Source organism: Larus michahellis, chromosome 3 (assembly GCF_964199755.1).
Source record: "Larus michahellis chromosome 3, bLarMic1.1, whole genome shotgun sequence".
Lineage (NCBI taxonomy): Eukaryota > Metazoa > Chordata > Aves > Charadriiformes > Laridae > Larus > Larus michahellis.
The window spans coordinates 81,818,197-81,833,787 of record NC_133898.1 but is presented as its reverse complement, the minus strand read 5'-3'; the positions used below and the strand labels follow the sequence as shown (position 1 = coordinate 81,833,787).

At 36.1% G+C, this 15,591-nt stretch overlaps 1 protein-coding gene across 3 annotated transcripts in view; it reads left to right on the top strand.

The window, feature by feature from the left end:
- Positions 1-15,591, top strand: part of AFG1L (AFG1 like ATPase) — an 80,299-nt gene that overhangs the window by 39,842 nt on the left and 24,866 nt on the right. For all 3 annotated transcript variants that reach the window (XR_012586265.1, XM_074580994.1, XM_074580993.1), the window contains one exon: positions 12,416-12,498. Coding sequence is in view for 2 of the 3 variants with exons in the window: in XM_074580994.1 (XP_074437095.1) it covers positions 12,416-12,498 (83 nt within the window). In the remaining variant the exon portion in view is untranslated. The remainder of the gene's footprint in view (positions 1-12,415; positions 12,499-15,591) is intronic.

Below are 15,591 nucleotides of genomic sequence, written 5' to 3'. Positions count from 1 at the left end.
AAGTGGTTGCTGAATGCCTGCAGTGGGAAGTACAATTGTTCAGTTCCAATTTTTAGGGGCCACATAAAATGTCCAGGTCTGTGTAGCTGGGCAGGCCAGTAAGACTATTGGCAACTCTTCTGCCCTGTGTGTGTGTCTCCTGCCCAATTCTGAACCTATCCCAGTTTTCTGATCTTTTGAAATATTTTGAGATGTCATTTTTCAGTGATTCTTTTAATCCTGTGAGTTAAAGTGGTAGTTTTCATAAATAGGGAAAAGCTCTCAATTGATCGGTTCATTGTTGTGGCTAAAATTCCTTGGGACACAATATTCTTTATGGAAGGGCTTTGTTTCTGCAACAGATGAGAGTGCTTCTTCAGTCCATGAAATTGTATAAAGATAGAGCTTTAAAGAGATAAGAAGTATTAGGAAGGAAAATCTTTTAATTCTATAATTGCAATTAGATTCAGTCACTTCTGATTGAGCTTTTAATCTTGTAGCATCTCTTACCGAGTGCATTAAAGTGCATGGAACTCCTTGGTAATTTTTTTTTTTTTAACAAAGGCAGTTCTTGAAAAGAAAAACATTCATTGCTTACAGTTACTTTGTTCAAATGATTACAGCAGAAATACTCCAAAAGTTGTTAACCTAAACCAATAACAAATACAAAAAATTTCTAAACATTTTAAAACTGGTTTACAAATAAAGCTGTGTATCTGTAACAACTTGATATAAGATCTGAAGTGAGGGTCTTCCAAAAAAAAAAAAAAAGAAAGCATGCTTTAATTTACTGGTTTGGCAGTAATTTTGGCAACATTTTAATTTTTCAGATGTTTAAGGAAGACATTTACATCAAGCCTTAAGTGTTTTGGAATCCTAATTCTAATGCAGTGACTAATTCAATGATTCAATCTTTGGACAATCAGGAAGGAAAGTTTCTCAAATAGTTTGTTTTGTAGAGTCTATAACTTTTAAATGAGCAGTTCTTGAGCTTCCAAAGGTTTCCTGGAACTGTAGTGTGAAGTTTTAAAATGTCAAGCTGAGTTGAAATACCAAATATGTAACTTCTGCATTTTGTCAGGTTTTCTTCATGCAGTAGACCTGCACTGCACTAAATTCTAACTGAAAGTCAGGAAGTTTTAGGGCCTTTCATAGCCTGAGTATACCTTTAAAAGGTACAGTTTTAATATAAAATGTTTGGCTTTGGCTTACCTGAATTGTTTGCTTTAGTTAAAGAATCAACCAGAAACCTGTTAGCAGTAGGACATGAAATTACAGTAAACTTCCTATAGCAAACTTTTTTTTTTTTTTTTTCTTCTGCTATTAGGGACTAAATCATTATTTATTTTAAAAATATTTGGTTAAAATTACCTTTAACAGTAAGCATTGTACACTCCTTTCAAATAGAAAGCAACATATTTTTATACATTGTATTGTTCACTGTCTTTCTCGAAATTGGTTAATAAATAATTATTTACATTGTTGTCTACTCCGGTTGGTTTTTATTAAAATATACCCTTTTATTCAAAGCAAGAAGTGGAGGAATTTAAAAGTATTTTTGCTTTTTGGTAACTTGGGTTTAAATATGTGAAAAATATTTGTTTAAAACGTTTCAAGCTGTCCCTAAGGAAATTGTGGGAGTTAGTATTGTACAAAGGCATTTGGTAGATGTAAAATGTCTTTGATGGTGCATTCAGCTTTTGTCCAACCACCTGTGTGAGAAATGCAGGGATTTGTTGATTGGCGGATCTGCCTCTTTCCACCCCCCCAAAAAAAAAGTCATCTCCTTGATGAAATTGATTTGTCAGTTTGTTCCAGTCTAATGGTGTGATAGCCCAGCAGCTTTCAGTATGTTGAATAGTTAAAACCTGCTTTTGAGGTCAGTGTCAGCCACTCTGACCCCTGTGAACTGTCACCTGAGTCAGAATTGCAGGGATTAGGCCTTTGATATTGTGATGGCTTCGCCTATCAATTGACTTTTTCATTACTGAAGATGTTGGGCCTTTTGTTTCCCTTCTTAGTATGTAACCAAGCAAACTCCTAAGTAGAAGGAGCATTTGTTCTTGTTCTCTCTCTCTGCAAGTAATAGAAGTACTCATCTTTTGTGAAGCATACCTAATTAAACACGGAAAAAATTACAAATAGAAAATATAGCATGATGGAGATTATTTTTGTACTGAGCATCAATATAATTTCAGGGTAATTTTAGTTTGACAGATTTGTAAGACTGTTAACTAACAACATGTTGTATTTGGAAAGCAAGGTGTCGGATTAGAAGTTACCAGCCCTTTCTGCACGCAGCCTTCTAAGCCTCTGTGTGTGTGTGTGCGTGTGTGTTAAATTTAAACAGGATTATTTGAATTCTGTAGTTCAGAGCACTTAACTGTTACAATATTTTATAATGTACCTATTGCTTTAGTGCGTTCCCTAGCTATTAAGCCGTTCAGCTTGTTTACCATCTGCATCTGTCTTTTACATGCTTGCTCCTGGACAGTTTGTTTAGATGCAGATCAAAACTTTATCTGAGGATAAAATAGTTGCAACTGTAGCTCAGCGTCGGGCTCCCTGCCTTCTCACTTCCTTTAATCGTTAGGGTTTTCCAAGTTCTTGCTTGGTTTGTTTACTCCTTGATTAAAATGAGTAAATCAAAGCATATCATAGATATGGAATAGTTGATTCCTGCTGTCTCAGGGTAAATTAGTCTAATTACACGTGGCAGTTTTATTTGCTTGTGATGTAATGTGAAATGAGGTCCTGCCTCCCTCCAAAAAGCCCGAGCCAATTAATAAAGCTTTTAAGCTCTTTGTCACAGGCCACCGTGGAGGTCTGCAGAGAAGAACTTTAATCCAATAAACATTTCATTTAGATCATGAAAAGAAAGCATGAGGAGAAGCTCCTACAAGAGAGGGTGTTACCAGCAGTTCTAGCCATGAAGAGATGTGAGGAATTTGCCAAATTAACCAAGAGGCCTTCATATTTAACACATAAATGTGTCAAAACTAATAATAGAATAATTTAATTTGAGTTGAACCTTATATTGTTAAAATTCTAAGAAGCCACAACTGTTTTCTTCAAAGACTTTACTGTTGAGCTGGATGGACAGGGCAAGGGGAGGTTGTGAGAAACCCAGATAGCAAATAGCACTGGCCGAAGCTGGTGGAAAAAAAAAAAAAAAGGAATAGATAATTAGGTGTAATTAGCGTGTATGAATTGTTGTCTCCCTGCCCTTGGCTTGAATAAATTTCAGAGAAAAAAAACCCTAGTGGTGAAAACGCTTTGATGTAAGAAGAGTCATTGTGGTTTGGCAGCATAAAGGCAGTGTTTTATACTTCTTACATAATGGTTGTGATACAGAAAGAGTGAATGGCCCCTGCACCCCCCAGCCTGCTTTACAGCAAGGACTTTTGGATTCCCTAGAAACAAAATGCATCAGAAGTTTTCAGTTGTTGGTAATGAGGTAGTGGACCTCATCAGAGCTAAGCGTAAGCCATCTTTAGCCTTTGTTTAGATCTTATATCGCTTTTTTTTTTTATTATTCTGGGAAATCCAGTTTCGTAAATCAGTACTACTTTTTTTCTTTTTGTTTTTTCCTTGCCTGCCAACAGTTCTGGCAGGAGCAAAGGCTAATAATGGGAAAAGAAATACAAATCAAACGTTAAAAAGAAAACCAAGAGCAAAAAAGAAATCTAGACAAATAGTTTAATCCAGGGTATAATTCCAATGAAGTACATGTATTAGGGGCAAATTTGACCCTTAGCTTACAAAACATCATGTTATAAATTTGGAGTGAACTCTTGGCCTTTGTTTTTCACAGAACACCACAGCTTGTTTACCTAGCAGATTGAAAGTTTCAGTCATTATTGGTTCTTTAGCAAAACTGAATGTTTATACAGTGGTTTGTGGGTTGGTTTTGGGTTGGGCTTTTTTTTTCTTTGTATTTATACTTAGTCTGTGAGGAAGATTTTTTTAATTTATTTTTTTTTTCTTCCCCCTAAGGGCTGTGAAATGGGGAGAGCTGTTCAGTTTGGTTCTTACTGCATGGAAGTTTACTCTGCTATTCTTCTGCTCCCTGGCTGGAAAAAGGAGAGGCTACGTGTCTCCTACCCAGCACAGCCATATCTGTACCTCCTGAATTCTTTCACTTTTGTCTGAATATCTGAAATACTATTCACAAAACAGTACATTTTAAGAGTCTCTGTATTTATTCATGCACCATTATTTTACAAGTTAATTGTCTATTTTTCCTCTTCCTAGGGGGTAGCTGATTTGTAGCTAGACATTAAAATAAGTTATTGAAAAGTTGTACAATGCATCGTATGTTCCTTGTGGTAGCAAGAATAGTGGGGTTTTTTAGTTGTTAAAGTTTCGACGGCTGTAATGTAAACTTGTGCAACTTCCATTGAATTAATTTTGCCTCTAAATATATCTCTGCTGAACTCTTCAGTTTAAAATTTAAATGTTCTTGTCACAAGTGTAAGAAAAAGATTAATTTAAAAAATCATATTTGGCAGTATTTCACTTCCCAGATCTTCATGCTGTAGGTCCATTTAAAAATAATTCACAAATAATAGGCTTGTCATTCAAAATTGGCCTGAGCGTGATTAGTTTCATTGATACTGTACAATGTTCTCAGATAACATTTTGAAAGTTTTCCTCAAAATTTGTGTGTCTTTTTGCGTTTTATTGTTTTGTTAAAGTGTTGACAGTTCGAACAAGCATGAAGTGTCTAAGGCTATTGTAGCAATTTCCCATATTTCGTTACTGCAGAAGAATATGGAGGAAAAGACTGTGAAAAAACTTAGTTAACCCCTTAAAGCATTGCACTATTTTGTAGAACAAATAGCCTTTTGTACTGGAAGTTGATTTGATCTGTGAAAGGCAACACCTGAATATCATGCAAGACTAAGTAATTATGCCTGATTGTAAGGGGATTTTTTTCAGGTATAGGTCACAGGATATTCAGTTAGGGTAGGGTATGCACAAAGCTAAGAAATATGCAGATTTTCTGTTGTAAGATTGTGTAAAAATTATTTACAGTTAATACTTGCATAAAGGTTAGAAAGGTTGATGAAGTGATATTTAGTTTTGCTTTACTATTCACTGCGTGTCAGAATGTAATTATGACTGATTCATGAAACTGTCTTAGCAATGAACCATCTTTATTAAAATGCTGATCAAGACAAGAGCTGACAGTAATAAAGAATAGAACATTTTAGTCTTGTTGCTTTTGAATGATTGCTAATTACCCCAGAGGTCATGTATAGTGCTTATGAGGATTCATTGACATTTTCTTTAAAGTCTACTGTTTCAACAACATCTGAACAGGGAGACAAAAACTGTATGCACACCCAACAACACTTGGACCAAGTTTTTATCCACCACAAAATACTTGATGATTCCTTTTCTCCTTTACTCTCCCCCTGTGTACATCTCGTTCCCATGGATCTGTGTAGCAGAAAGTTAGGAGTGTTACAAACTTGATTTACTCTTTTATTTTTTTTTTTTTTAACAAGGTGTATTTTAGGCATTTAGGCATGCATAAATGGAGCAGCCCTTTGAAGGTCCTGCACCTGTACCATGCTTGCTCGTGACTTAATGGTCTGGTTGATCTCCTTTTAGAGTGGCACCAGAGAGGAAACGCTGCACTTAGCTTCGTACGCTTCTTTCTCTCAGCAGGCTGTGGACAGACGTGCCCAGCTCGAGTCCCAGTTGGACCAGTTTCACATTCTGAAACGTGCTGGTGATTGTCACTTGCTGATGACTTTGAGAGTACGCCAAAGTTAAAACCTGTGGGTATGCTTTATAGGTCAGAAATAATTTTTTCATGGCACACTGCGTTTTTGCTTGAGAGGGTTCTTGTTCTACCACAGTTATGAATCATTTGGGAAAATGGCAATTGTAATGGTATCCTTTGGATGAAGAAATCTTTTATTGAAATAGCCTAAGAAAGAATTTTAAGGAAGAAGAAATAATATTCTACTTGATATTCTAACGCTACATGGAGTCAAATAACGAAAAATTAAAATGGTTACATCTAGTGAGCTCTTTTTAACTGAGGAACTCTTCTTCTGTTGCTGGCTGATGGTTCTCATCATATGTCTACGTGATGTGTGATGCAAGAGAATTTCTCTCTCTTAGGCTAGATTTAAATGTATGAGAAGAATGATTGCCAATGAACGATCTCACTATTTTCTGATTTGCTGGAGGGAAGGAATACTAGTGATCCTGTGTATTGTTAACGCAGACCAAATTAGCAGGGCAGGTGTGTGGTGTTTTTTGGGTATAAGCTAATAAAAAGAGGTAGATGCATTTGAAAAAGGGAAAAGGGAAGATGATACCTATGTGTAAATTATGATTCCTTTTGCTCGGAAGGAGTGGTTAGAAGTTGCATTTCTCAGTTAGGCATGGCTTGGTTGTTAATAGCAGGTGTTCTAACCTGCTTGTTAAGAACTGCACTACACTAAGAGGCCAAGAGTATTAATTGTGGAGTTTTGCATGCCTGGGGATAAAACTGTAGTCGTCCTTGCTCATATGGAAAGTGTATTTGATACTGAAGATGCAATGCCACTGCTGCATTTGCAGGTGTCTGGTTTGACCTGAGTGTGAAAGGCTGAGGAATCTCAGCTGGTGTGGGAATTAAGATCATCCCCAGGTGAAGCACTTTCCCATCTTTGTTGCCCTGCACCTTCTCTGCAGGTCCTCAGATAGGGTTTGTCTGATCCTGTGGGCCGACAGGATGATTTGTATGACTTTGTATGTTGTTTTTTGGTGTTTGTTTAATGCCTTTAAAATTCAGGGCAGACAATGACAACTGGGTTGACTTATGGTGGTCTTCAATAAGGTTGAGAGGTTATCTATTCACCTGCATTATTAAGAGTCGTGAGCTCATCGCAGTATTTGAGCTCACAGGGACGCATTGTATTTAGCACAGCGGACCGCAAGACCATCTATTAGCATTTCAAGGGTTTTTGTGACACATGGGAAACACAGGTCTTGAGAACTTGCAGGTTATCCAGTTAACTTTGACTACCTTTTGAAATTTTCTAAGACCTTTGTTCCTCAATGTAACAATCTACCATGTCGTATACTTTAATTTCTTGAGCAGTTAAACATTTTAATATCTACCATTCTTGATTGTAACAGCAAAGGAATATTAGAGGTGCTTACAGGAAGAAAAATGTATTTATATTAGTCTGTATTTAGTAACTTACTACAGTAGGTGTACTGAAAGTCTAATTTTATCTATTCTGTCTGAAGATTGTCGCTTTAGGTGTTCTGTCTTGAGTTGAGCCTTGAGGCTTTGTCTTTTTTCCTTTGGGAATAAAAAGTTTTTCTGCCACTTCAGTGGAAATGAGTGTGTGATCATGCTGTATTTTTAACTTACTAATTGCGTTTTCAATTCTGTAATTGTATTTGTTCTTTGTATACATAAATACATAAATGACTTCAAAATAAATTGTATGACTAATTAATTTTATGCATTTGAATTGAATAGGGTAAGTCAGACTTGAAATATCACAATAGAATAGAAAATCTGTTAGAAACTGTAGAGGGTTGCACAAGAACAGACTAGACTAACTGTAGCTTTAATTTTAAGTATTTATTTCAAAAGAAAAGTAGAAGTTTAGCCCAAGTAAATGAGATTTTAACTTTCAAATTTCCATCTTAAAAAACGGAAACCGATAGTTACAGTCGTGGCTTTGATAATTAAGTACTAACAATCTGAGCACTCCGGTTAGTTCTTTGGCTGTTGATTAGGATTCCGTGGTGGTGATTAGTGAGTGTGAGGATGCAATCACATCTGTAGGGTTTAATCAGTCCAGTATTGGAGAAGTTAGTTCAAAGACGGAGAGAGAAGCTAGAACTTCTGTATGTAATCCTAGTAGGGGTTTTTCCCTGCTGCAAAAAGCTGAAGGGTAAAAAGTAGAGAAGTACCTACACCCTCCCTCCCCCCTTGGACTTTGCAGGGTTTATAAATGATGGTGTTGATTTTCTGATTCCGTGATGCAAGAGTAGAATGTCATTGACACCTGTGAAGGGGCAAGAAGATGCACAGTGCACCCTCTCTGAGGTTCAGTATTTAATTCTTACATTTGTGAGTAGTATTTGTTTTTCCATACTGGGCAATTATCCATCTTTTTTTAAAAAAAAATAATCTAGTATTCTGAGTGTTTAGCTTGGAAGTATATAATATTTTGGTGTAGTTTATTTTCTTCTATTACACATTCTGATTACATGCTGTCTCTTTAACATTTAAAGCATTTCTCTTGAAAAAAAAAATTACAAATTTGAACATTTTGCCCTCTGCACTCCTGTGAAGCAGATAAGTGAATGTTTACATGTGTAGAAACAAAGAACCGTGGTGAGTACTCTTGTCTAGAAAGGAAACCCCAAAAGGAAAACCTTTGGATCCCTGTTCAGTGCGTAGTTTTTTTGTGACCTTTCTGACTCCGTCATTTGAGTTAAGGTGACCATGTCCTGAATCCCCCTTTAGAACCATCTCCACCGGTACATTCTTAACTTGGAGGAGAAATGCTGCTGTTATTGCCTCGCGGTGCAAGCAATCCTCCCGTTACCGCCCTTCAGTTCCCTGGTACTGCTATCACGCTCTTTCTTTTCTCTACTATGAAGAACTCAGTTTGCGTAAATAGCGTTGCCCACACCAGTGCATGTTTGTATGCTGTTCTGTTGGCGTTAATTTCTTCTACATTGTTATTTAATGATCAGTTTCTTTATTCACACTTCTGTTTGATTTTTTTTTTTGTTAGGTTATTTTCCAGTAGCACCTATAGATCTGTACTCTACTGTCATAAATTCATGTAAGGAGAAAGTTGTTCCTACCCTACAAAGCTTATAGTCTTAACAACAGCAACCATGTTCTAAAGGAATGTTTTCTGGGAGCATATTGCTACGTAGATTATAATGTTTTGTTCTAATGGCAGGGGGCCATGCGTTTTATGTGTATTTATACAGAATAGGTGTGAGTGAGCTTTGGAGTGTCTCAGTAAAAACAATTAACGACAAGCAGTGGTAGGTTCTTACTCACATGAACCTGTAGAGGCGTTAGAAAATTCTTGTGTCTGTTTTAATTTTGTTTAGAACATGGGCTCCAAATGGCTGGAGTACCTTCCTGAACAAAGAATCAGCTTGGAGAGGACCAAAAAAAAAAAAAGAGGGGGAAGAAACTGACTTCAAGGTTCAAGTCAGTGGTTCTTGAGACAGTAATGGATGAGAAATATGATAGAGATTCAAAGTAAAATATAAACCAGAATTTGACGGAGAATGCTGGTTTGAAAGATAGGAGACAGAACTGTATTTAAAACATAGGACAGAATTAAGTCCCAAAAAAACCCCAAACCAAAACTGGTAATTAATTAGGAATATCCAAGGAGTAGTATAGTAAAATGCCAAGAGTTTTCCAAAGGACTAAATATTTCTCTGTTCCTGCTAACTGGCCCCTACTTCTATGCTTATATCACGTGTTACAGACTACTGTTGTATATCAATTCTGTTTTTCCATTTTGCTGATGTTTGGTCCAGTTGACTTTCGCCTCCTAAGGAAGCAAAAAGTCAGTAGGACTATAATAACTGTATTTTATATATCACTGAACGGGATGCTGCTATTGCCTTTCTGGCTGAAAGGTCCTATAGCCCAGAATATCTAACAGATATTTTTTAAATAAACTATGTAATTTTATATCACATTGGAATCAATAGTAGTACATACATTGTAGGTATACAAGACAAGGTTCACAGGGAAGTGAAATAATCTTTCATTTAGGCAACTGTTTGTACCTTAAAAAGCTTACATAAATAACCTTTTGAGCACATAAGTTCTTCTTAACTAATGTCACTAATGATAGTGATTTTTCCTGAATAGTGATAATACTAATTATCTTGAAGAAAGAAAAAAAGGAAGATGGAAGAAATGCGTCTACTTTGTAGCTCTATCGATAGTATTTACGTGTACAGTTCTTACCTCCAGAACTCACTCACTGTAATGTTAAATCACGAAGTCATAAAAGACTGCCGGTGCATTTCAGGGGTTACAAGTTTGTAAGCAGAACACAAGTGGACGAAAATACTGTAGCACCAACTGCTGCTATATATTTCAGGAAGCCACAGTAACCTGCATAATCAAGCCCAGTATCAGTCTGTGTGTGAGTGCGCAGAATGTCTGCCCTACTCAGCAGTCATTAGCAGCTGAGCCACAAGCACTGCTGGAAATATCAGCACAATAAATGTGCATCAACTGGAGTGTTCAGGTGAACTTTTTCTTCTTTCAGCCATACCATAACCATGCCACGCTCTTAATTGTACGTAGTTCTGTGGTCACTCTTCAGTCTATATGCAACACGACACCCTGAGAGAGCAGCAGAGTTTGTAAACCCGTCTTGAAGGCTGAAGAGATAAGGCTGAATTCATGCAAAATTCCCTATCTGTTGTTTCCAGGAAAAAACCAAAATGATAAACAGCGTTATCCAAATGTCTAAAGTTAATCTAAATAATTTCCTAGTCAGCATAGTTGTAGTAACGTGTTTGGGGTTGTTTTACTACTAACACGACGAAAATAATACTTGAGCTAATCTACTACTTTGGAAAAATAAAACATTAGGTGGAAAGATGCTGAGCATCAGTGCCTGGCAAAGAAAAGCTAAGTACACCGGCTGTGCTGTGAAATTTCAGGAATCTTCCTTCTAGCTTTGACTGCCAGACTGATGCTGAAGAAAAGCTTAAACATCCTCCCTCCCTTGTGCATATTATTACATGCTTCTGGAACTTTTTTCTTCTGCTCTGTTATTCTCTTTCTTTGTAAGCTTTCATGAAAAGAAAGGGAATAGATTATAATAATATTGTAGCACCAATGCTATTGTGTTTGCAGTAGCCTTAGCCCAAGATAATGATTTGATTAGCATGGCTTTTTCACTTACTGGAATTAAAGATACATGGATTTTCCTGGGATTCTGTGCTTTCAGGATGATTTCTTTTCACCCTCTATCTTTAGTTGTATGAGACAAGTTGGAGGTTTAAAGTAGGTATACAGCCCTCAGTAATAGCCAAGGGAAAAAAATGAGTACAATGCGTCATCACAGACACTCCTGCAGATATTTGTAATCTGTAAGTCCTATGCAATGCATTTGTTCAAAAAGGCCACAATTCCTTAAATCACTGATGATAGTTCTTCTAAAATTTAAGGGTTTTTTTTCCTGCAGTGTAGTTGCTATAAATGAGATTTGACATTTCCAATTTTGATATTTGAATAGCCTCAAGAAGGCTTTGAAAAATTTGACACACAGAATATGAAATGCTTAATGAGAGTACTAAAGATAAACTAATAGTTCATAGTGCAGTGAAGCAGCAGAGTAATTTAGTGGATTCTAGCAATCTAAAGAGTTTTAATGGTGTTGAATTACCTACCAAAAAAAGTTTTATTGCTTTAATTAAATTCTTGATAGAGGTATATTTTCTAAAATATTAAAACTTTTCCTCCCTTTCTTTTATAGCTTCTTTCCCTTCTAGCTATATAACACCCAGAAGTTGTGTATGTTGGCAGTAGTAATAACAGATAAGCAGAGCCGTTCCCTTTGCCAGAGGGTGTAAAATCTTGATCCCACCGAGGTTATGAGAATTTTGCTCTCAGCCTCAGGCCTTCAATCAAAAAAAGCACCTTTTAGTGCAGCTGGTTTTGAGTTTTCTAAAAGAAGCAATTATTGTGACTACTCGCGGACATCTGTATCACACTTGGAATCTTACAGGTTGTTTAAAGGGGAAAAAAAAATCCTTTTCTGAGTCAATTCAGACATTACAAAAATGAAACAAGATCTTTTTGATATAGAGCTTTGTTTATTCCCCTTTATGCTTCAGTCCATTTTGCAACAAGACCTGGCGCGGTTCATATATTTGATGTTTCACTCAAAATTTTTAATCTTTGTAGGAGAAAAGGAAAAGAAAAAATTAAAAAGAAATATGTAGAAGTAGTTTCAGTTGTCTCTGCTAGGATTTGATTGTGGTCTGTTAAATTCTTATTGCTGCTAATTTTCTATTTCTAAATATACATTCTTTAATGTGAAAATAATTATTTTTACACCCTCCCCACAACAAAGCACTGCCCAGAGAGAATGACCAATATCTACCCTCATTTAATTCCCTGTGCTTCTAATCTACATTAATTTTCTAGTTGATGGACTTTTGAAAATGGTTACTTTTTTGTTTCGAATATGTGAATGATTTCCAGCTTAATTCTTTGCTTCGATTATTGTAAAGGAGACTTCAATTTTGTGATCTTGACTTCATTTTTGCAGATGATGTTCCTGCTGATAGTTTATCACAGCAGTGTGTCTTTTCTGTAACACAGACAATAATAACTACAGCTTTGGCTTGAGGAAAGCTATTCTCTTTTTTTTTTTTTTTTTTTTTTTTTTTTTTGTCTCTCTAGAAATACTGCAGCACAGTCCAACTTGATTCTGGAATAGACTACAGGAAACGAGTGCTTCCTGCTGCTGGAAAACTCTACTACCTGTAAGTTTATCTATGATATGGTATTTGCCCTCTTTTTCCTTGTTATTAGCCAATATTTCCTAGTCAATGGGAAATGAGAAATGTATAGTAGAATTAGCAGAGTGTGACTTTTCCTTTCTTTGCCTTCTGGTCCATTTTGTTCAGCAAACCGCCTTCCATTATGCCTTGATATTAACTTCATTAAACTACATTTTCAGTATCTGCACTAGCATCATTTATAATGTTTGACTGAATAAAAACTAATTAGATTTTTTGGGGAGGTGTGGTGTTTGGAGAACTGAAGTGACAGATGGTTAGAAAGTAATGAATATCCTCTTGTAAGAGATTGCACAATTCTCTTATAATAGAAGAACATCCTTATTGTATTTAAGTAATTAAGTATTTATAGAAATCCAATGACAAGGATTCATTTAATGTTGGGTGTTTCCAGTGCTGCAGATTAAAAAAAAAAATCAGCACCCTCCTATTTTGACAGATTGTTTCTGTTTATCATGACAAAATTTCTTTAGCACTTTATTGTATATTTGCAAATAAATATATTTTAAAAGTACTTTCACAGTTGTGCTTATGGTTGCAGCTTATATCTGCCTAATAGAAACATCCTTTTTTTTTTTTGAAAATAATTTGAAACCTTTGCATTGCAGACTTTTTTCTATCTTGTATTTGCTCTTATAATATTATTTAATCAATGACAACCTGAGCAAGGCAGACAACAGTAACTTAAAATGAGATTTATAACCATTGTATCTTTCAACTCAACATACAATATTGATTTAAATATCATGTTTCCATTAAGAAATACGTAGTATTTTCATCGATGTGGTATATATTTCAAACGAAGTATGTCTGCATCACTTTATAAAGTTAGAAGTTGTAGTTGTTCATCTGGAAGGAGGAGTACTGCTTAGTAGAATTGCAACAGGTAACTCTTTCTGCTTCGGTAAGGAAATGACAGAATTTTATATGTGGAAAATGGGTCAAATGCACGTTCTCCATCTGTACCCAAGAAAAGTAACTTTTGTTCTATATTTTTGCCTGGCTTTCTTTTATGTTTTGCGGTGCCTGCTTGAAAGTACTGTTTGAAGCCGCCACTGTTATCTCAGAATTGCTCATTGTGGCTCTTGTTCTGATGTCTACGTAGTTGTCCGTCCTTATGGCTCTGCTTATTGTGCCCGTTGCACTCTGCGACTTTGTTTGATAATTGTGGAGACCACCTACCATATTCTCTTCTCACTGTCCATACTCCAGAGAAAGAAAGAGCACGTATGTGGTTTCTAGCAGGCTAAACATGGTGCCTATGGCATCAGTACTCAGGGGAGAAGAAATACGAACAAGCCCCAGAGGTAGTACCCAGCCAAAGTATTTCGTGGTGTTCCGCTGTAAAACTTGTGATCAAGTGAGTGGCAGAGATTGGTGATAAGTTCTGTATCACGTTTTCTTATTGGAAGGGATGTTGGTTACCTCTAGAATTTGTTTAAATCATTAGGAAGCAAGGGGGGGGGGCGGGGATAACAAGAAAAAATCCTGTAGCTGCCAATGGAAATAAAATACTTATTTCATTGTCCTTTCTTTTTTTCTGCGGGAATCTCATTCATTCTTCTGTTCAAACTTGTTCATTGGAGCTTTTAACCCTGCAGAACTAGCATAGTATGTGGGGATTTTTTCTTGTTTTGTTTAAAAATTAGATACTATACAGTATTTTGCTACAGATTTTAAAGATTTATTTAGCAGTACTGCCCCAAAAAGAAAGTGTTCTTGTCCAACATGTTTGCATTCCCCTATTAATGGCTATAGTATCAACATCACGTTTTTTAAAAAATCTTTTCCGTGCTTTGTAATTTGTGTAGCCTTTTCTTAATTTAAAATACACAGCTAAGGGTTGCTTAAAGCTGTTTCATACTCATCTGAAGGCAATCAGTGTAACACAATTACAAGATTCCTGATCAAAGCAACTTCCTTGATCTCAGTCTCAGGTGTCTATTTTCAAAACAAACTTTCTTGGCAATTACGTGCAAATATCTACCTAGGCATCATATCTGGCTGTTTCTTCTTGTAGCCTTTACGTCAAACTTTTTGATAGTTATGAGCATACACTTGTGCATACTTGTCAATATATATGTATTCTTTTTCCCCTTTTTCTGGCTTTTTTCTGGTTTTATCTGTTCCTTTTCATTTGTCATTTTGTCACAGGAAAGCAGCACACAAACATCAATACTGAGAGAAGCTTTTTTTTTTTTTAAGTTAGAATTTGATATAATCTCCTATTCAGAAAAGGTTTGGGTTTTTTTCCCCAATTCTTTGTATCAACGATGTTTGTTAGCATTAAGCTTGAGCTAAAATATAGTTATTTCAGTTCTGCTGTTAAGATTTTTAAGGTGCTTAAGGCCTAGTGAACAGAAAAGTAATTGTGTAACACACTGATCATCAACGCTGATCATCACTCATCATTTAGAGGAGGTCTAGAACTGTGTGACGCAATGCAACTACAGTGTATCCATGATCTATAAAAGTAGGCTTTTCACACCAAATGAGATCATACAAACTTCAGTGAAGCATTCTATATCCTAGTTCTGGTTTGTTGTCTACTGTAGCATTAATTTACTAGCTCAGCTTTCAAACTCAGATACAAGTATTATCTGTCTTCTCTAAGAATGAAATACAGAAAGGCTGGTCCTCTAACCCATTCAGTGATGAAAAATATTCTCTAATCAGACTGATTTATAATTCTTGTGACAACCAGAAGTTGAATATAAACTTTACTTCAGCTCCCAGCACACAGATATTTTGCATTTTCACTGTCTGTGGTTGATCTGTTCCCAAATAGTATTGGGGACAGAGGAGGGAAACTGATAAAATTACTAATGCCGAGATCATGCTGGTATTTTGAATTCACAGTTGAATTTTGCAGATTGTTTCATCAATACAATCAGTTGACTTTGATTTTTTTTTTTTTCTCCCCCCACCCCCCGAAGCTGCTGCAATATTTAATTCACAAAGTCCCCTCAGAAATTTCAAAGGATACTTCTTTAGGTGCTTGACTGCCTTGCCTTGTCTATTTGCTCTTATTTTGCATGCAAGATAGAGCCAGAAGCC